Below are 21397 nucleotides of genomic sequence, written 5' to 3'. Positions count from 1 at the left end.
AGAGACATGCCATTAAATACCCATTACAGAAAGCCCTTCAACACTGTCCAATGCCCTGAGTTGGCAAGTTGGCAGTCTCTGGGCACTTACCAGTGCAAGGCGATAGCAGGCGTGTTTGCTACAAATCACCTCACTTACTCCTCTCAACAAGCCATGCTGTGGATGAGGAAACAGCCTCCGCTATAGCCTCTCTGTTATTTGCCTAAGGCCACACAGCTGGTAAGTGAAGGAGTCAAGATTTTACTTGAAATCTGTTGATTTTAATCAGTGTTCTATAAAAGCAGGTAAACTCTAATGAAAGTGAGCCAGGCTACTGGGCCCTGACCTGGGCTGAGCATGGCAGCCAGTGGGGAGGGATCCGGGCCTGCCGACCCCTGTGTATCCTCTCTCTAATTCTCCGGTTCTTAGAAATGAGTGGCACACTTTAGTTTTTTCTTTTAAAAATGTTTTTAAACATTTTCTTCTATTAATATTGCTTTAAACATGGACATCACACCATAGGTCATCTGGCTCAAAAGCACTTCAGTGCTGACTGCTTACAGCAATAAATCACAACTGCCATGTCTGAGTGGAGTCTGCATAACTCTCACCTCCGTTTACTTTCTTCACGGCTCTTGCTGTGTTGGCAGTTGTCTTGCTTGTTGATTCACCTGCGTACAGTCCGGGTCCACTTCCCTGCCTGGCCCACCCCCAGCTAAAGTCATCTGTGCTCACGGCGCGTCCTCCTGGCCTAGGCTGCTGCGTGTGGTGTTCACTGCACATCACCACCACCTGCTCTGTCGGGCCCAGAGCAGACACAGGTTCTGGAAAGAGGATGCCCAAGCTCCGCCAGGTCCCCACATGCACGACAGCAGCCTTCCGAGGGGCAGGGGACAAGGTGGCTGGCTCAGAGCTCAGACTTTACCGAGACATTCTCACCCTCAGAAACAGGGGAAAACCCTTCACATTGCTGGTATGCTTTTACTTTGAAAGAAAGAGAATAAAATTTCTCTATTGAGGGAAGGTCTCTTTATTAATGAAGTATCCATAGAATTGGTAGAAGAGTGAAATATATTGAATTTTCCGAGTTAGATTTTACTTGCTGATGGCATTCTTCTTAAAATAGTTATATACAGGGTAGGGCAAAAGTAGGTTTGCAGTTGTTTGGATGGAAAATAATACAACAATTAATAAATAATAATACAAGAAGAAACTGTGTTTCATGTACTCACAGCTGTACACCGACTTTTGCCCCACCCTGTATACACACACACACACACACGCGTAATCAGCTAATATATTATATATGTTTATTAAATAAACGCACGCTGAGCAGCTGTCATGCTCACAGCACTTTTCACCCTGGGACCGGTCAGGGCTGGTATCCCTGTGAGGTGCCCTCACTGCCCACTTCTGCGTTACTCATGGGTCCTAGTCTACTGCTAGACATGTGGACGATCCTTAATTATATACATCATTCCTGATTGCTTTTAGCCATTATATAACTCAGTGGCAATCATTAGACTTGTCATTGATATACACACCACATGCCTTTTACTCAGACAATTAAATAGCTGTCCTCTACAATCGAGAGGAGGCTCAAAAGGCAAACACAGTGGCTTAGTTAAGTGCTTGCTATTTTCCCCACAGAACAGCTCCATAAAAAAGAACTGGAACACATCCCCTTCATTCTAATAGGTCATCAATTTGTGTCCCAGCTAAGGAATATGCAGAAAAAACAGATTCCCATGTACACTACCGGAAAAATGTGGGGCGCTGTTAAGCATTAATTAAAAGAAATTAAGATGTGGAGTGTGAGACAGGAATGATGTATCAACAAGGAGACTGGCTCTACACAACATCCCCCAATGTGGAGGAAACATACCTACCATCCCCCAGATTCCAATCAGGAATGATGTATCAACAAGGAGACTGGCTCTACACAACATCCCCCAATGTGGAGGAAACATACCTACCATCCCCCAGATTCCAATCAGGAATGATGTATCAACAAGGAGACTGGCTGATTTGAACATGTTATCAACATTCTCAATACCAACTATGGTTTTAAAAGTCTAAATGATAAAAAAAATGAGACTAGTGGTAAAATTCTAATAAGCAACTGGAATTTACAAATAATTTAAAATCAAGTATACTATGGTAAAAGAAACAACAACAACAAAAATAATAGCCCTCCAATATATCCATGAACTACATGCATGCACTAAGAAGGAAAACCATTGGGTAAACACTGAAACACAAGAACATACCTGCATGTTCTCTCTCAGATCTGTGGCATCCCGTATAGGGGGCTGGGCATTCTTGAATACCTCGTCTACAGTTTTAATCCACAGTGTTCTCAAAGATGCATATTCCCTGGATTTCTTCCCTTTCCTCACAGAAAGGCCCCTTTTATGAGGTTTCCCTCCTCCTCTTCGGTTAGTAATGGCCACGTGGACAAACAAAGAGGCGTGTGCTAGGACCTCTCCAGTCAGTGACTGCAGGGGGACGTGGCGGTAGCCCGTCTGTAAACATTCAAAGGGAATCGTGTACTGGCCAATAAACTCATCCCCGATGTAGTCATCATCTAGTACCACAAAGCGCACCATGGCCAGTTCCGGGAGGTTGATTTGAAATTCAAAGCTTTCATCGAAAATGGGAGTGTCTCCATTCTGGTGCACTGTTTTTGTCCTTTGTTCTGCACAGTCGGCAGGGATTCCATGAATTTCCACATAGACATAAGGATCCACCACATCACCTTTGGCACCTGACCCCTTGGGTTTGGGAAAGTTCTGCCCGCTGATGATTTTGATGTGAAGAAGCTGAGGTGAGACTCCTGGGACAGAGTCTTTTGTGTTGGCGCTGAAGAAGGAGACTTCCTCCCTCATGATGGCTGGCCGAAGGACATAGCCACAGTTCCCATTCTGACTAAACCAGCCGATGTTCAGATCCATCATCAGTCCCGGGGTCTGAAAGTTCATGGCTACGATTTGACAGCCACATTTCCAAAAATCTTGAGGGTTCATGTTGCTAGAGTCAATCCTCATGGGGCTGGGAAAAACCCGCGCGAGAAAACGCTTGTTGTAGTTCACAAAGTCCCCTGGATTCTCGTTGGCGTACTTGCTGGCGAGCACTTCGTTAAAGGAACAGACCTCCCAGTACTTCTGAACCTGAAAGGACACCTGGAATTCTTTGAACTGGACTGACTTACAGATGCTCACCAGCTCGGACAGTTCTTTGCAGAGCTGAAACCGCTTTGCAGGCACACTGTTGGGTTGCTCTGCGTTCTCTTTTCCCATCCTCTGAGACATTTCTGCTCCTTCGTCTTCATCAGTCACGTCTCCTTCCATTCCAGAGCAGCTTGAGGACAGCTTCTTTGCTTTTATTAATATCTTCCCTTTCAGGACATCTGGGGATGGTAGGTATGTTTCCTCCACATTGGGGGATGTTGTATAGAGCTTGTCTCCTAAAATTTTCTTCATGTGCTGGACCATCACCTTCTGCTGCTTAATGGAACAGTGGTTTTCTAAACACAAGATGAGCGGGTACTCTGAAGCGAAGAATGCATACTTGTTAATAATGTCAATGACACTGCGGAAGACTATCTGAGAGGTCATGGTGTGGCCCGTGTAGATGACAGGCTCGTTGTCTGGCCCATCCCATACATCTAATTCAACACTCCGGCAACCCATTTTAAGAGCTCGAATGTACCCTGTGATATCAGAGGGGCCTCGGAACTGATCCTCTATTAGGTATGTATTATGAGATGAGTTTATAAAATAATGAGACAAAGGTTGCTTCATATCCTGGCAGACCTTCTTATGTTCCGGGTCAAATATATAACAGTCGGGTGACATAAGGTAGTTAGTGAACCCGTCTATGGAGAGCCAGCCCTTTTCCTGGCCCTCTTTGGATGGCTCATATTTGTGAATAATTTCAAGGCTTATTTCCTCATTTATGTGTGCCACACCCTGCTCTGCCTCAAGAAACATCATAAGGTCCTTGGTATCAAGGAATTCTTTATTGCTTGAAAACTGAACTAAAAGGAAATAGATTTCGGGTCTAGTACAAAGCTCATGGAAAACCTCAACAAATTCTTCCCTTGTAACTTCAGTACCAGCTGTGTCCTTGGATTTGTGCAATTCTTTGAACTTAAGCTCAATTTTGCTGGTTTTTAAGCCAGGATTGAGGTTTCTGATACACTGCACCGCATTACACAGAGTTATGTGTCCAAGGTTATCTACATCAATTTCACTAAACATTTGTGAAACCCAGGAAGTCCTCATGTTGTCTTGGCTACTTTCTAACATATCAAGTGTATGTTTTCCATAAGAAATTAGGTACCGCAGTCCCGTAACCCAGATGTTCGCAACATCTGCAGAGTTGGCAACCAAATCAAGTGACTCGTAATTCTCGCCATATATGACAGAAAACGCACAATCTTCAGATATCTGGTCAGAAATGCCATTGCTGCGGAATATGTCTGTGTTCTTTCCTGTTCTCACTTCCTTGATGGATTTAATATCAATCTTGGCTTTCTCAGAATCCTTCTTTGATGGTTCCCACCTCAGGCTCTGCATGTCGGCATCCAATAAAAAATACCTATGGTAAATTCTAGAGTTGGAGCGAACCTTTTTGAGCTCCGAACCCTCAACCATTGAGTTGATACAATCACTCGCACTGCTGATCTTCTTCTCTGTTGGCATGCTGCTGAATGAGACGGTCTTTTTCCGTTCTCTTTTCTGTTTTGTGCCATCCTAGGAGAAAAAGAAATAGTGTATCAGAATAACAAACATAGGCTTCTATGTTCAAGACTAGGAATAAATATTTAATTGTCTTGAGAGAAAAAATCATACTATTAGGATTTCCTATCCTATGTCCTATGATGAATGATACTCATTGATTTCTAAAGCTTAGAAGTAGTCTTGGCATTTCAGCTGAACACAAACAGGGAAGAAATCATTATTGAACAACTGCAATTCATGGGTACCAAGAAACACAATTTCAGTAACATCCAATAAAACCTTTGTATAGAGAGCTGGCTACATAATTAGCAGGTCTCAGGGAAAGATGAAAATGCAGGACTGCTTGTTCAAAAATTATTAACAATTCAAGAAGGTAAGAGAAGAACAGCAAGCCATGTGCAGGGCCCTTCCGAATGGGGGGGCCTACATTTGCACAGGTGAGACACCCAGGAAGCAGCCTGCTTGTACATACATTTCCTACACATATGTTTCTCAAAGGGTTGTCACTAGACCACTTGACTCAGAACTACCTGGATAAAATGCAGATTCCCACGCTCATGGTACCAGATCTCCAGGGGGCGGTGCTCAGGAATTTGCATTTTAGGCAACACTCTAGGTGATGGGGATGTACACTAAAGTTTGAAAACCACTTCCTGACCACTTTGACTCACTACAATGTCTGAGCTATTTCTGGAAACTATACAGAACAGTTAATGACCAAAACCAGCTCAGTAGAAACCATGCAGTAATAAATAAGTAGACACTGGGGTTCCAGCAGAAATCCCTGGCCCTCCCGAATCTCATATTAGATTATTCCTGGTCCTAAATATGTCGATAGATACGGTGTTACTGCTGCAGGTTTGTTAAATCTGAGTGGGATGTCTCGATTACAAGTGCAGTGGGAGGTGCCTCTAAAATTCCAGAGTTGATTTAATAAAACCGATTACCATGAACCAAGCTAATGCTCAGAATGTGTCACCTAAGTAATTCCAATATTAACGGATTATTAACACTACCAAGTGAAAAATTACAGGCAGCATCTATTTCTAAAGAAGTTTACAACACTAGTAACACCATCCTCAACTTCCCTACACAATGGAACAGGTGCCCACCTTAGGAGTGGACACCACACCTATGTGTGGATGAAAGTCCTTTCATGTAGGGCAGTGGTTCTCAACCTTCTGGCCCTTTAAATATAGTTCCTCATGTTGTGACCCAACCATAAAATTATTTTCGTTGCTACTTCATAACTGTAATGTTGCTACTGTTATGAATTGTAATGTAAATATCTGATATACAGGATGGTCTTAGGTGACCCCTGTGAAAGGGTCGTTTGACCGCCAAAGGGGTCGCGACCCACAGGTTGAGAACCGCTGATGTAGGGATACCTTTATTATCTATAATAATAAAAGCGTAATATGCTAATTAGACTGGACAGCCGAACGACCTTCTGGATGAAGCCGCAGCTGTGAGGGCCGAGCTCCTTGCATGGATTTCGTGCATCAGGCCTCTAGTTTAAAACATAATTGCTCAAATGACCTCACAACAACTTTCGCAGTTTGTTGTTATTGTTAATCCTCACTCTAGGATTTTTTTTCCATTGATATTTAGAAAGAGTGGAAGGGAGGGAGGGCGGGGGAGAAAAGGAGAGAGAGGGAAAGGGAGAGAAAGATACATCAACTGGTTGCCTCCTGAAAGTGCCCCCACTGGTGCGGGGATCAAATCTGCAACCCAGGTACATGCCCTTGACTGGGAATCGAACCTGAGACCCTTCAATGCATGGGCCGATGCTCTAATCATTGAGTAATAATGGCCAGAGCAACACCTTTCACAATTCTTACCTGAAACATGATATTGCCTTTAAGGATGGGCATGGAATTTGTGGTAAAATTTCAGTAATTGATCATATTCATAAATAAGGATGAGAGATGGAGATTGGGATTATATAACTTTCGTGGCAATAAAGAAAAGAGCATGGCCCTAGCTGGTTTGGCTCAGTGAATAGAGCGTCAGCCTGCAGACTGAAGGGTCCCAGGTTCAATTCTGGCCAAGAACATATGCCCAGGTTTCGGGCAAGGTCCCCAGTAGGAGGTGTGCAGGAAGCAACCAATCAATTATTCTCTTTCATCACTGATGTTTCTATCTCTCTCTCCCTCTCCCTTCCTCTCTGAAATCAATAAAAACATATTTTTTTAAAAAAAAATAAGCAAGAAAATGTTATACAAAGGCAATGCTAACTTTCCTGCCCTGGGGAGAATCTATTTTTAATAAAATCTCTAAAAAGCAATTATGCTATTCTCTATCTCTCAAATTTACAACCGCTTTTACCTTTTGACTACCTAGACTCCAAAAGCAATTTGCAGAAGGTAATTAAGCTTAAACTTTAAATCATATGGGTATCATTTCCCTCAAAGTTTCAAAATGAACCATAGAGGCTTTTGTGATTTGAATGCCAAGATAAAACATAAAAGCCACAAGGCAGAGTACTTCTTTACAACTGCAACCTGAGAACAATAAAGTGCAAAGACATAAAACTGTGGTAATTACATCCATAAGATATATTGTATTATAACTGCTTCAAAACCTAATGTGCAGATTTTATTCTACCTATTCAAGCAAGTTGGCATAAAATTTGTAACCAGCCACGCATAAGGGCATGAAACCAATGTATACATTTCCTATTTTCTGAATGAAGGCTGTCTTTATCTTTAAAACACACCACACTTACCTTTAATAAAAGCAACATAATAATTAAGGAAATTTTATCTTTATAAATTATACCCCAAAAGTGCTACTAGAAAAATATGTCACAAGGATAAATGGAGGTGCTTATCCATTTATCCATTAAAAATATAGATCTCATTTTTCAACACTGTAATCTTTCATTCTGTTATTTTAAACATATTGACCAATATTCAACTACCACTTTCTAATTTATTACAAATGATATATTGTAATTTCCTAGGTCTCTTTGTTATTGCAAAGTAGGTTAATAACATAACATACATGCTCACACACCCACATCCATGGGGAGGGCAGTCGGCAGCTTAAACACCATGCTTGCAGCTTTCAAAACATTGCTTTGCTTTTCACAAGCCAGCCCAGGCCATGACCAGTGACTTCAGACCATCGACTGCAAACACGTGAACATGCCGGTCACCCTAGCACAGGCTACTGCAATGACAGCAGGGTCTCCCCTTACCAGACACTTCCTATCTCTTCTTCCCCTCAGTCTGCTGTTGTCTAGAACCACCCTGTCCTCTCCACAGCACCGAGGCCTGAATGAGAAGGTCTGTTTCTCTTTGCTTGCTAGCAGATAAAGCTATCAGGAAACACTGATAGAGGAGTGTGCTTGCTTAGAGACCAGAAAGAACTCATCATTGGATGGACTGGAATCACTGGGTGGAAGCAACAGTTGGATGGGAAGGCAAGCTGGTCCTCACTGCCAAGAGGAAAGGAAAGAGGGGACAAAAGCAGTGGTGCAGGAGGGAAGGAGAATTGAGGTTCAACAGCAGGAGATCCAGGCCCTCTAGGCGCCTGACTCCCAGAATCCTTATCCCACTCCTGCTCATCTACCTGGCTTTCACTTTTTCACCCAGTGGTGATTGGCTAAGCAGCTGGTCAGTATCAAAGCTCGGATCTATTTTCCATGTTGCCTCTTAATATTAGTTTAAATATAACAATGAAAAATGATTCAACTACATGTGCTATACTTATAGTATTTTTAACTAAAACTAAATGCATATAACTTATATGCATCAATCACTAAAACCAAAGGAAAAAATAACCCAAGTTTTTGCTAAGATGGAAGTGCTTCAAAATAATTACACAGGGTGTCCCCCAAAATGTATACACACTTTAATAGCTGACAGCTCAATTTTTAAAACGAAATGTATTTTATTTTATTTTTTTTAAAATATATTTTATTGATTTTTTACAGAGAGGAAGAGAGAGAGAGATAGAGAGTTAGAAACATCGATGAGAGAGAAACATCGATCAGCCGCCTCCCGCACATCTCCCACCGGGGATGTGCCCGCAACCCAGGCACACGCCCCTGACCGGAATCGAACCTGGGACCCTCCAGTCCGCAGGCCGATGCTCTATCCACCGAGCCAAACCGGTTTCGGCAACTAAATGTATTTTAATAAACACTGCCTTTTATGAGTGGTTTGGGGGACACCCCATAGAAATAGTTTCAGAGCTGACTCTCATATTGTAAGTACTTGTCACCTAAAGCTTCTCAGTGGTGAAAACAACAGAATGTAAACTTGGTCCATGGGGGCATTTCTGCTGCTCTGTCGGCACTTAGTACCATCAAAAGGAAGAGCACAAATCACAGGTTCAGTCTGGACCAAAAGAACCCACCTCCTTAGCAACCCTGAAATTCTGAATTCTAGATTAAGATAATCATACACATTTTGATCTGGAAAGAGGTTTAAAGATTCAGCTATACATTTAACCAACACTTACTTACAGAATAACAATTTTGTACCAGACTGACTTTAAGAAACCAATGAGTAGAAAGAGGCTGAGCAAACTAACCATAGCAAATTCACAAAGAATTAACATTTTACAGGGCTTATATTTAACATCAGAAATGGAAGTAGCCATATTGAGCTCTATTGAGAAACATACATAATTCTAAGAAGACTGCCCACTTTGTGTAATAGAAGCTTACCACTACCTTTTGGGCATTGAAACTACCATCTGGGATAGTTGAGAGGTAGTAGCAATTTCACAAATAGGTGTGGGAAATTTCATAGATTCTCATCCCGAAGTGAGGTATCCAATAGGTGTGTCTCGCTGCTTCTGCTGGGAACAACGTGCATGGCACTGAGCCAAGGGATCCAGCTCATTCTGGAGCGGAGGAAAGCGATCTGAGGGTGGAGCCTCGAGAATTGCCTCCTCTATCCTACCTGCACTGCTCTTGCATTTCAAAACTGACTTGTTTCCAGTAAACCTCACGAGAAAATGATGAGTCAATATCCAGATTCAATGCATTGGCAAAAACAGTGGAGGAGTCCAGGCCCAGTTCAGCAAGTAGTCCATTGAGGGTGATCCTGGCGAGGGGGTGGGGACATAACAATGGGGAAGGGGAAGGGAAGAGGATGTGGTGTGGAAGCAGGAGCGTTTCTCCTGCTTTGTTTTGAGTCCAGTTATTTACTTTGATTTATAAATAGAATCAAAGAAGAGTAAGAGATCTTTATGCTTACTGAAGGGGGTTTAGGATAAAAGAGACTCGAGAAACACGGGTTTAAGGAAATTTCTATCCTTAACAAACAAACAAACAAATAAAACCAGAAATACTTGAGCTCATTAAAGAAGCACAGCGAAGCCTGCCCTTTCTTCAGCTCAATAACAATAACTGCATTGAAAGAGTCAGTCACGCCGGGCACATCGGGGCTGCTCTGCGAGGTTTCTCACACATCTTAAAAACTCTGATGTGCTGTCCAAGGTGAGCAAAAAGGGGGGTGGGGGGGATCTGGAGCAAAAGCAGTCACTCTGAAGGCCATTTTATAAGATCTCATAAATTGAAAAAGAATAAAATAACTTGAAGAAAATCTAGGGATGGTCAAATACTGCTTTTTACTCACGTGGAAGGGCCTTTATGGCAAATAACAGAAAGCCACTTGGCCCATGGATGCCTCTCCTTGTGGGTCTCCTCTTCCATGATGCCCTCTACTGAATCCCCAAAGCTAACTCCTCCTCAGATGATGGCTTCCAATGCAGAAAGCCAAAAGAAAAGGTCACTCCCACTCCAACAAATTGCCCACTCCACAGCACATACATAGAAAAAGCCAGACTACCTATAAGATCGTAACTTTTCTTGTACCCTACAGAACTGTGGTCACAAGGCAATCAAGACAACTGATTCCAGAATGATGAGCCCTTCTAAGGAGAGACAAGACATAGAGACCATTTCACATTTAGCAGAGCATGGGAGGAAGGGGCCATGTGGAAGCAGGTAGGAAAGAAATTAGCTGAAATTTTAAGGAATTCCTAAAGGCCAATTGTGAACTAGTAGGGTTAAGTGATCAGTTACCAGGTTAACTGATAGTTTAGAGCAGTGGTTCTCAACCTTCCTAATGCCACGACCCTTTAATACAGTTCCTCATGTTGTGGTGACCCCCAGCCATAAAATTATTTTCGTTGCTACTTCATAACTGTAATTTTGCTACTGTTATGAATCGTAATATAAATATCTGATATGCAGGATGTACTTCCATTGTTACAAATTGAACATAATTAAAGCATAGTGATTCATCACAAAAACAATATGTAATTATATATGTGTTTTCCGATGGTCTTAGGCAACCCCTATGCAAAGGTTGTTCGACCCCCAAAGGGGTCGCGACCCACAGGTTGAGAACCACCGGTTTAGAGCAACTGGGCGCCCCAGACACAAGGAAAGTTTGTGCTTTTTAATAAGTCTCCACGGGTGCTCCTGAGAAAGACTGGGGACAGAGCAGATGGGAGGGCCCTCTCTGGGCACCGGCATGCAGCAGGTGACGCTGCTGCTGGGGACAGCATGAAACTCTGCCTACTTCCCCAACCATCCTCTCATGTGGCAAAAGCCTAAGCCACCAGGGCAAGGACAGCAAGCCTTCTCTCTCCTGGGGTTACTGGGGGAAGGGTAGAAGCAAAATCCATCTACCTGTACAGCCAGGCAAAGATCTACTAGTGTAGAAGGACCTCTTGGACTCCGGAGCCTGCACCATACAAGCAGAGCTCTGCTACCACCAGGAGGGCGCCAGAACACTGTCTCCTGCCCACACTCACCACAGGCAGAGCAGAGCGAGGCTGCCTTGGGGAGCAGGACAGGAATGCTCAGAAGGTCCCGCCCCTGAGGCCCAGGTGCACAGGGCAGCCTAAGACCATACCTAGACCAGGAGGACCAGGAATGGCCCTGGATTCCACCAGAAGCCTCACACCAAGAAGCCAGCAGTGCACCTGGAAGAGGGGAGAGAGCATGGAAAGAGATGCCTTTCTGACCCAGGCCTGCAGATGAAAGCTGAGGGCAGAGTAGAGACAATGAGTAAACCCTTTCAACAACACTCTTTTGGAGAAACACTTTCGCTACGACTGAAGTATTTACTCAAAGTAAATTTATAAAGCCATAACGCACATCTGTGTCCAATGTAAACTGCAATAAAATCCATCGGTTTTCTCCAGTAATGAAAAAATGGTGAGCACTGAGCTCCTATAAACTACACTGGTGCTACTTTACATCCCAGTGAAAATGTTGATGCTAATGAATTTTAATTTATGATCTATAATAATGGTACTTAAGTGGGCCACTTTAGTGTGAAAACTGTCAGTGCTCCTCAGCTGTGTATGTGGTAATTCCTTACCCAGCACATTATAAAGCCTGCCGACTTCCTATACTGCAGAACTCTTTCCAGATGTGGTTACATAACTTTGTTAATAACTGTCTGAGAAGTCAAGCTGAATTGTAAAAGGTATGCAAGTCAAATCACATTATGTGAATTTTTAGCTACAAATATGATCAATTCTAAGAATAACTTCACATTCACAATCTCCCCTCCCCCACCCCCCAAAAACTGTACTGGTTCTTCACTATTTCGATGGCTTAGGAGGAAGAGTTTATTTTTTTCTAATTTTTTATCCTTAAATCTGCCACTGCTTGGCATTGAGAGAAAATTATGGCCACTCAGGGGCAGTTGGGACTCAGAAAGACAGCTTGCAGAGAGATCTGTGCATAAGCAAAGCTACTGCCTCAGGCCACATCCACGGCAGAGAAAGAAGAACAGTAGCTCTTTCCGTTAGAAATTTTAATATTTTCAAAATAATTCTAAAATTAAAAATTTTAAGGAAAATTGCTTCACCCACAATTTAGTATGCAGTCATCTTATTTAATATTTTCTTTCTATATTATCTTGTTGAGAAAAAACAACAACTTCTTTCTGGGGCTTTTTAACCCAATGGTTTATTTTGGCATATAAAATTATTGTGTGTGTCGGAGCGCGCGTGTAGGGAAAACAATGAGATCATACAAACAAAAAATAAAGAAAATAATGAATCATACAAAGGGGAAACAGCTTTCTGCAAAATATTCTTTTAAGTTCAAAGCCATTCATGAGCCTGTAGTAGTCCAGCCCTCAACTGCTGTCTCTTCTCCAAACTCACACGGTATTTATAGTCTCTACCATGTAATTTAACTCCTAATTATTGTCTTATTGAGTTCTCTAATTGTTTTATGTGGATTCGCCTTTTCTCCTCAAGTAGAAAGTGAACTTTTTGAGGGAATGAGCTGTGTCTTACTTGGCTGGATGATGCAGTCAGAATAGTAGCCCTTTTGATGACCTGGTAATTTCAATGATAAAGGGGTCAATCCAACAAGAGGATATAACATTTGTAAATATTGATGAACTCAACATAGGAGCACCTAAATATATAAAGCAAATATTAACGAAATAGAGAGACATAAAAAGCAATATAAATAACAGTAGGGGACTTTACTACCCCATTTCTATCAGTGGATAAATCATCCAGAAAATCAATAAGGAAACATTGGCCTTAAATGACACAGTAGGCCAGATGGACTTAATAGATACATTACATCCAAAAGCAACAGAATACACATTCTTCTCAAGCATGCATGGAACATTCTCCAGGATAGATCATATGTTAGGCCACAAAACAAGTCCTAATAAATTTACAAGGACTGAAGTCTTACCAACCATCTTTTCTAACCACAATCATATGCAATTAGAAATCAATTAACAAGAAGAAAAAGAGAAAATTCATAAATGTGTGGAGGTTAAACAACATGCTACTACTGAACAAACAATGGGTCAAAGAAGACATCAAAAGAGAAATCAAATAATAACTTGAGACAAATGAAAATAGAAACGCAACATACCAAAACTTATGGGATGCAGCAGAAGCAAATGTCAGAACGAAGTTCATAGCAATAAATGCCTACATTGAGTAACCAAAAAAATCTCAAATAAACAAGTTTCTAACTTGATTAAATGGCACACAATGATGCCATCTATTTAGATGGAAAAGATTAAGGAATGATGTGGTGGAGGAAATCAGTAATGTTCTGAACATGGTAAGTTTGAGATGCCTCTAGATATCCAAGTGGAGATGTCGAGCAGGCAGTTTACTATGTGAATCCGGAAATGAGGAGAGAGGTCAAGCCTGTAGATATAAATTTGGAAGCCACAGCACATTGGTAGCCACATGAGATCACCTAGCCAAGAAGGAGAGAAGAGAAGATGGCCTAGGACCAAATCTGCTGCATTCCAACATTTTAGGTGAGGTAGAAAAAGAGGGACCAGCAAGAGGCAAGAAAGCTGAAGCCAAAGATGTGACAGTGACTCCAGAAGACTGTGGTGCTACAGCCAAGAATAAAGTGTTTAAATAGGAACAGACTAGCCAACAATGCTTCTGAGAGCTGAGGTCAGAATTTAGCGTAGCCTCGCCAGCTTTCTTACCGTTGCTGTTTGTATGATCTATCTTTTCCCATCTTTTTGTTTCCAACCTATTTGTATCTTTGAACCAAAAGTGTAGACAGCATGTAGTTAGATTTTTTTTTTAATCCAGTCTGCCAATACCTGCCTTTGATTGGATTACCAAATCTGTTCACATAATGTTATTATTAATATAGGGAATTCACATCTGCTACTTTACTTTTTCTTTTCTGAGCCCCATATCTTTTCGTTCCTTTAATCCTTCCGCAATGACTTCTTTGATGTTAAGTTAGTGAGGTATGTTTGATATTTGACAGCACAGAGTTCTCTGATGACCGTGGCAAGAGCAGTTTTGGGGTAGTAAAAAGGGGCCTCTAGAGTGAGCTGGAGAAGAAAAAGGAAATGAAGGCTGGAACAGTGAGTGAAGTGAAGGCTGTGAAGCAGGAGCCAGGGAAAGGAACTGGTGGAGAGAGGAAGATAGCGTTTCCTTGCATATTCATATTGGAGATATCAGAGCAGGTTTCTATGCTGAAGGGATCTGTCCAGTAAAAAGGGGGGAAATTAGTGATGCACGAGAAAGAGAACAGATCTGTGAAGGAGCAAAGTCCTTAGGAAAGCAGGGGAGGAAATCATCATTAACTTTCCCCAAAAGGTGACTTTGAGCTGGATCCTGAGGGAAAATGAAAAGGAAGGGAAGGCTAGTTAACCAGGGAACAGCATATGCAAAGACATGAGATAGGAAAGAGCCTGTAACGTTTGAAGAAGCTCCTGTGGTGAGGCAGGATGAGGGAGGCAAGCAAGAGGAGGCTGCCAGCCTCCATGGGAGAAGAGCCGGCACCTCTTCTGAGAAAGCCTCTTCAGCCTTGGGGGCTCATGTTCCTGTGCCATAGGCAGAAGAAATACAAATATGTACAAAACTGATAATCATGTGCATTTTCCTGCGTGTGTAAACACACCTCACCGCCTTTTATGAAGGGTCAACAAATGGATAAGGTCTCATTTGTTTTATAATTTTAAAAATCACCAGCCATTCATGTAGGTATTTATTTTGCTTCTGCCTCAACAGTCTAGTAACACTGAGCTAAAGAATATATCATGTTTAACTATTATACGGTTTATTAACACATACACACACACCCACCCACAATGAATGAATGAACTAAAAAATTACCACTTGAAGGATCACCATTTCTAACACCAGAGAGAAACCTGAATACTTTAAAAATAACTTTTGAACAGTTAAAATTATCTCCAAATGTTATAGAACACATTGTTAAAATCCAAAATTTTAAATTATTGAACAATTTTAAAATTATAGTAAATTATAAACCCTCGGCTTTTCTACTTAGAAGTGTTATACACAAATGAAAGGTTTTCTAACACAAACATCACTGAAGTGGCACACACACATGCCTTCCCAATCATTGTAGCTACTGGACTTACAGCAACAACGTACGCTTTATGTCATGCCCACAGGAAGCCCAATGTGTTTTTATTAAAAGCCACACTTGGGTTAAGAAATCAATAAAAATGCCAATGCCTACATGGCAGGAATCCATAAGACTCGAGTGATTAATCTAGAGCATGTACAAAATAGAGCAATGACAATCTGGATTGCAGGAGGTCCGGGTCTGCCATTTTCCTGAATCATCATGTACCCTTTTAAAACCACAAGTCCCTTCAAATTAATTAGCTCATCAAACTGAAATGAAAAGCAGTTTTAAAAACCAGCACAATCTCATCATTAATGCATTTTAAATGGTCTATGCTGCCAGTAACTAAAGCAATTTAACTGCCTCAGTGAAATCTTGTGTCACCATTTCCAACCCTTAGTGCTGTAAACTTAACTACTGGGAGGAAAGTACAAGTAGCAAATGTACAATTAAATCTATGCAGCAGGTACAAAACTCATTCTGAATACAGCTTCCTAAACCTGGCTCATGTTTTAAATAACACAGCACAGCAAGCACCATTAGTAATTGTACAGTACATAAAACCAAGCAGCTCAGGCAATCCTACAAATACATGCTGCACACTTTACTTTTGAGAGCTAGATCTAGATGGGCTTTTGATTAATATGCTTCAAGATACTGGTGTGAGAATGAACTATAGGCATTGACAAGGCGTGCTTAGGTTTTATATAAAGGTATTATAATGTAAGCTTAGAATGACACATCTAATTAATACTGTATTTCATTTCATTAAAGTTATCCAGAAGCAAAAAAGGCGCTAATTCTACTTGCAAACTATTCACTAAAAGACCTTACAATGCAGGATGCTGTCCTTATTGCAAGAATTGGGTTTCTATAACAACAGCCACGTCTAAACAGTGCTCTGATTTCTGAGAGATTTGAAGATGACTCTTCCATTCACTTGTGTAACTCTGCAATGCCTTGCTAAGGCCCATGTTTCTAACCGGGGAGATCTTCAGAGATTGAGGGGGAAAGACACAAGGTCCCAGCACCCGTGTGTCTGGGATAGTGGGACCCACTACCAACTGGTAGACCATATTCCCCCAAGCAGAGTGACATCTAAATCAGGGCTCTTGGGGGGATGAAGGTGGAGCTTATTAATAAAAATGCCACAACAACAGGGACTTTTCTGGGTAAATTGAAACGTATGATCACCCTACTTGAAAGTGACCATATTAATAATGTGCAAAGTTGTTACTAAGTGCCAGGCACTGGAGATAACCAAAGTCTAATCTCAGCTTCAGGGGTGTTTCCATGCTGAGTGACAGGCAGGCCTCACCTTATCCAGTCGGAGTCTCGTCTCTACCTGTTTGTGAGGCCTGGATAGTCTTGCTGCCCTGAACCAGTGGCCTAGTCCTATAGCTACTTAATGTTTATTTCCCGCGGCTGCTCCAGTTCTCCCCCATCTGCCTCTTTGTGGGATGGACCCTTGGCCCAATTCCGAGTCTGCCTGGCTAGAGCTGAATTCTTGCCCAGCTCCCAGCGGCAGCTCCTCTTTGATCTGCATGGACCTTGTTGGGAACATGATGAGACTACCAGTTTGGCTGTGCAGAGTCCTGCTCTCCTACGAGTCCCATGAGGTAAAGCCCTGCAGAATCAGCCTGGGTCCACCACGCACCCTTGGACATTGCAAATCAGGTTCCCCATTCTCAATTCCTGCCTCTCCCACCGTCTCATCTTCCTGCAATGCCTGTGTAGCTTACGAAAGGAGAAGCGATACACACATAGGGACCGTGATCTGCTGGATGTGACTAACAGAGGTGTGGATGACACTGTGGAGACCAGGCAATATGCCAGGAAGACCTTCACAGAGGAAATGCCGTTGTTAGAAGTGGATACTGGAGTGTGAGGTCTTGGAGCTGGAGCAAAAAAGTGAGGTGCGAGGCAGGGTGAAGGAGCTGGTGGAGGTCAAATCATGCCCGCTCCCCACAAATATGCATGTGTATTGTAGGTCTCATTTCAAATTTGAAAAAATGAAATGTATTACACACATGACATTATCACTGTCATATGTGTCACCACTAACAATCTAGGACTCTGTCCCACAGTCACCTCAAAACTCAACTCTCCAAGTTTAGAAACCCTTCAGAAGGTTGCTGAATTGAGTTTGTGGCTCATGGCATTTAATGCATCTAAACTGTTTAATGCATCAAACAGTTTCTCTTTTAATCTGATTTTATGCATCTCCCCTCCTTTCCCAATCTAAATATGATGTAAAGTTCATTTGGGTTTACAGGAAATTATAATGGCAACACAGAAATCAAATTTTGTCCTCTGAAACTTTTAGCTGAAGCATGTCTATTCCAATTCTAATGTTTTTCAAATAATTTCATTGCGCTTTTAAAAGCATTACTGTAGAACTTTTTTTTTTTAATTTAATAAGACCAACATTTGAGATCAAAGGCTCTCCAAAGTAAGAAAGGACTGGGAATATGTGACAACCAACATGGTCTGTATGAGCTCCTTCTGAGCAGTCTTAGCACTTGTAGCCCATTGACCCCAGGACAACATGGGAAGTGTCCTTGATTTAGATAATGTAATGGATTTCTTTATAACTTGAGAAAGAAGAAAATTCCAAAAAGGAATAAAGTGTGGAAGGGACTACAATAATCCATAATTGCTCACAGTGCTCAGAAAGATGGTCAGGATGCAAATTCTCACCTGTCACACAGTCAAGCTTTCTAGGCCACATGGTAACTGCTGTCCACCTTAACTGCAGTTGTTCCCATGGAAAGGAGAGGTGGGCTAGCCTTTGTTAGGAACAGGCATTTTATAAACATTATCTCTTTGAATTCCCAACTCTGTTAGGCAGGTCCTATCACTCCCCCCACCCCTCCCTTTTCAGAGGTAATCGTTTGCCTAGGCAGATCAGTTCCTCTTGCAACCCTGTATCTGCTCTATCTGACCAGTGAGCTGATCCCACTAGCAGATTTCCTCCGATCCCAAGTCAGCTGGATGCCTGCTGGGTTACGCCCAGGTAGCTCCGGCAGAGAACTGGAAGTTGGGCAGGAGAAATAGGGAATCTGGATGGTTTCCCTCCTCCTCTCTCTGCAGAGGAGAGGCTAGCAGAGGTTCATCCACTTGGAGGTTCTCATGGCCACTAGGCTCCCTGTCTCTCCACCCTGCAGGTGGGGATGTTTAACACAATTAAATTAGCTGCTAATCTCTGATGGCTTCACCAGCCCCCTGTTTGGCCTTGTGGGCTTCCAGCAGCTGTAACAATTCCCTAGATTTAATTCTCCAGGAAAATACTGTGGGGCGGGGGGGTGGGGGGGTGGGGGGGTTTCTAGTTGGATTCAGTGCTCAAAGTTATAGCTGCTAAGTGCAAAGGCAGGTCCTGAAAAGCTGGCTTGGCCTGGTCCCCCCACTGTCTAGTTGGCCCACTCTGCAAGGCAGAGCTGAGTTCTCCTAGATCCACGGTTACTGGCTGAGCAGCCTTGGTAAGGTTAATAAACCTCTTGAAACCTCCACCACTAATTGAGTTTGTGGCCTCATTTTATAAAATGAGGAAAGTAATTACTTGCCCTTAATTACTTTAAAGGGCTTGGTAAAGCACGGATGAGGTAACAAATGTGAAAGCACTGTGGAGGTGACCTAACTATGACTGCTACATTACATTATAAGTCTTCAAGTCTTATTTACTGGGATTACTGGACAGTGATAAAGGAGTTCACCTGAAATAAACCCCCAAATTAATCTCACTGATCTAAATGGTTAAAGATTGCACAAAACTGCCATCTGATCTAAATGGTTAAAGATTGCACAAAACTGCCATCTAAGAGCTCACTTCCAGCTACCAACACTCTGTTCTCTTATAACAAAAGGGAAGTCAGTTGGCTGATGTTCTCCACGGCCTCCACAGCATGTCTGGCTGCAATAGCCGGGGGCCTGACTCGGCACCACCACTTCCTGTGTAACTAACCCTGGCCTGATGCTACTGAAACATGGACTATGATGACTGTATGTCTTCTAGGGCTGTTGCATTAAACAAGATCATGTAGAAATGCCTACTGAAGTTCTTGATGCCCTTAATAAATGTCAAACATTCTAGTTAACATGGTTGATCTTATCGCTATTCTTATTAGCGTCATAGTTCTCTCCTATAAAGAGCACTTTACAAGGGCTTAATCAGAGCTTTCTCTTCTGCCTACATCATTCCAGGACAAGTGGCAATCTCAGATATGCTTCCAGACATCTTAACGTACTTCAAGCAGTCCTCATTATGCATGGATGGCTCTCCCCCGGGCCCATTTCTTTCTTTTATTTCTATTCTAAGCACCTGGGAACCTAGATTTCCGTATCTTTTCTTTTTTTAATCATACTGTGAAAGAAAAATCTGTGATATCTAGTCATTTATTTACATAATAATGGGCTAACTAAAGGGTTAATAAATCATATATTCTGTTATACTTTGATTGCTATTGTTTGTTGTGGTTATAAATATGAGTATTTATGGGAAAAGCACTGAATCATCTTCAGGAAGATGAGTACTTTCCCTTAATGACAGCATTGGAAGGAAAGCAGGGATACAATCAGTGCTGCCCAAAAAAGTATGCGAGTCACATATATAATTTAAAATTTTCTAGTTAGCCATCACAAAAAATGTACAAAGAAACAGATGAAATAAATTTTAATAATTTATTTTACTTAACCCAAAATACTATTATTTCAACATGTAATCAATATAAAAATTATTAAGATATATTGTCTGCTTTTCCTGGATACTAAGTCTTTGAAATTCAACCAGAGTGCACATGCACAGCACATGTCAATTCTGATTAACCACACTGCAGTGCTCAATAACTCCAGGGGTCTAACTAATGTATAGGCAGTAGGGGTCTACACGACAAGCTGTTTAAGGGGAGGGACCTGTTACACTTTAATTCCAAACTCCTCCTGACATTTCTAGTGTGGTGCTTTGCCCAAAGCAAGCACTCAGCAAATTTCATCATTGAACTTGGGAATGGAAAGAAGGGCTGACACATAAATGTAAGCAAGGGTAATATAATGTTTTTGAAGAAATAACATTTTATGGGTCTTACACTTGAAAAATTACAAATGAATGCCATTGCTAAAATATTCCATGATGTTCACTCACCCTCATGTCACCCCAAAAGCCATTCTATCTATAAAGAAAAAGCAAGGTTAACTGTTCTCCAAACAAGGATAAAAAGGGGGAGAAATAAAAAATGGCCCTAATTAGATCTCCATATTTAAATAACCACAACGAATCATCAAATACTATTTAAATGACCTCATATGTCTGATATTATGTAAGAAGCTGTAATGTATGCTATAACACAGATATATCTTGAAAAGGAATTAAAAACTAATACTGCAACCAGGTGATTATGACAATGGATATTTTTTCTCAGTGTTACTAAAAGCATATTTTACTTGAAGTTTAGAGGCTCCACAAATGCAAATTATGTTAGTTTTCACTAACATAAAAAAATTCAACTTTCTCCAACCACTTGAAAATAATTTGCAGGCCACAGAATTACAATATCTATACAGACATAGCCAAAGGAAAGATGGAGACTACTTTCATCCTTTGGTACAGATGCCATCAATGTCAAGTTCCTTTTGACTACCAAGACTGCCTGTCCACTGAAAGACGACCCAGACTGCTGCCAATGTTGTCAGCAACAGCTTCTTCACACAACTCAAGAGGCATTCCATCCCCCTCAAGAAAACGAAATCGTCAGCCTCAACGCAGGTTGTATGAAACTGCAAAATACTTGGTGTATCTTCACTAAAA

General features: G+C 41.7%; 1 protein-coding gene across 10 annotated transcripts in view; it reads right to left on the bottom strand.

Annotated features, from left to right (window-relative positions):
• PLCL2 (phospholipase C like 2) overlaps positions 1 to 21397 on the bottom strand; it is a 173365-nt gene that overhangs the window by 70404 nt on the left and 81564 nt on the right. For all 10 annotated transcript variants that reach the window (XR_004971585.1, XR_004971583.1, XR_004971584.1 and 7 more), the window contains exon 2: positions 2250 to 4736. Coding sequence is in view for 7 of the 10 variants with exons in the window: in XM_036332702.1 (XP_036188595.1) it covers positions 2250 to 4736 (2487 nt within the window). In the remaining 3 variants the exon portion in view is untranslated. The remainder of the gene's footprint in view (positions 1 to 2249; positions 4737 to 21397) is intronic.

This window comes from Myotis myotis, unplaced genomic scaffold, assembly GCF_014108235.1.
Source record: "Myotis myotis isolate mMyoMyo1 unplaced genomic scaffold, mMyoMyo1.p scaffold_m19_p_13, whole genome shotgun sequence".
NCBI classification, from domain to species: Eukaryota; Metazoa; Chordata; class Mammalia; order Chiroptera; family Vespertilionidae; genus Myotis; species Myotis myotis.
This window is presented reverse-complemented; position numbering and strand designations above follow the sequence as displayed.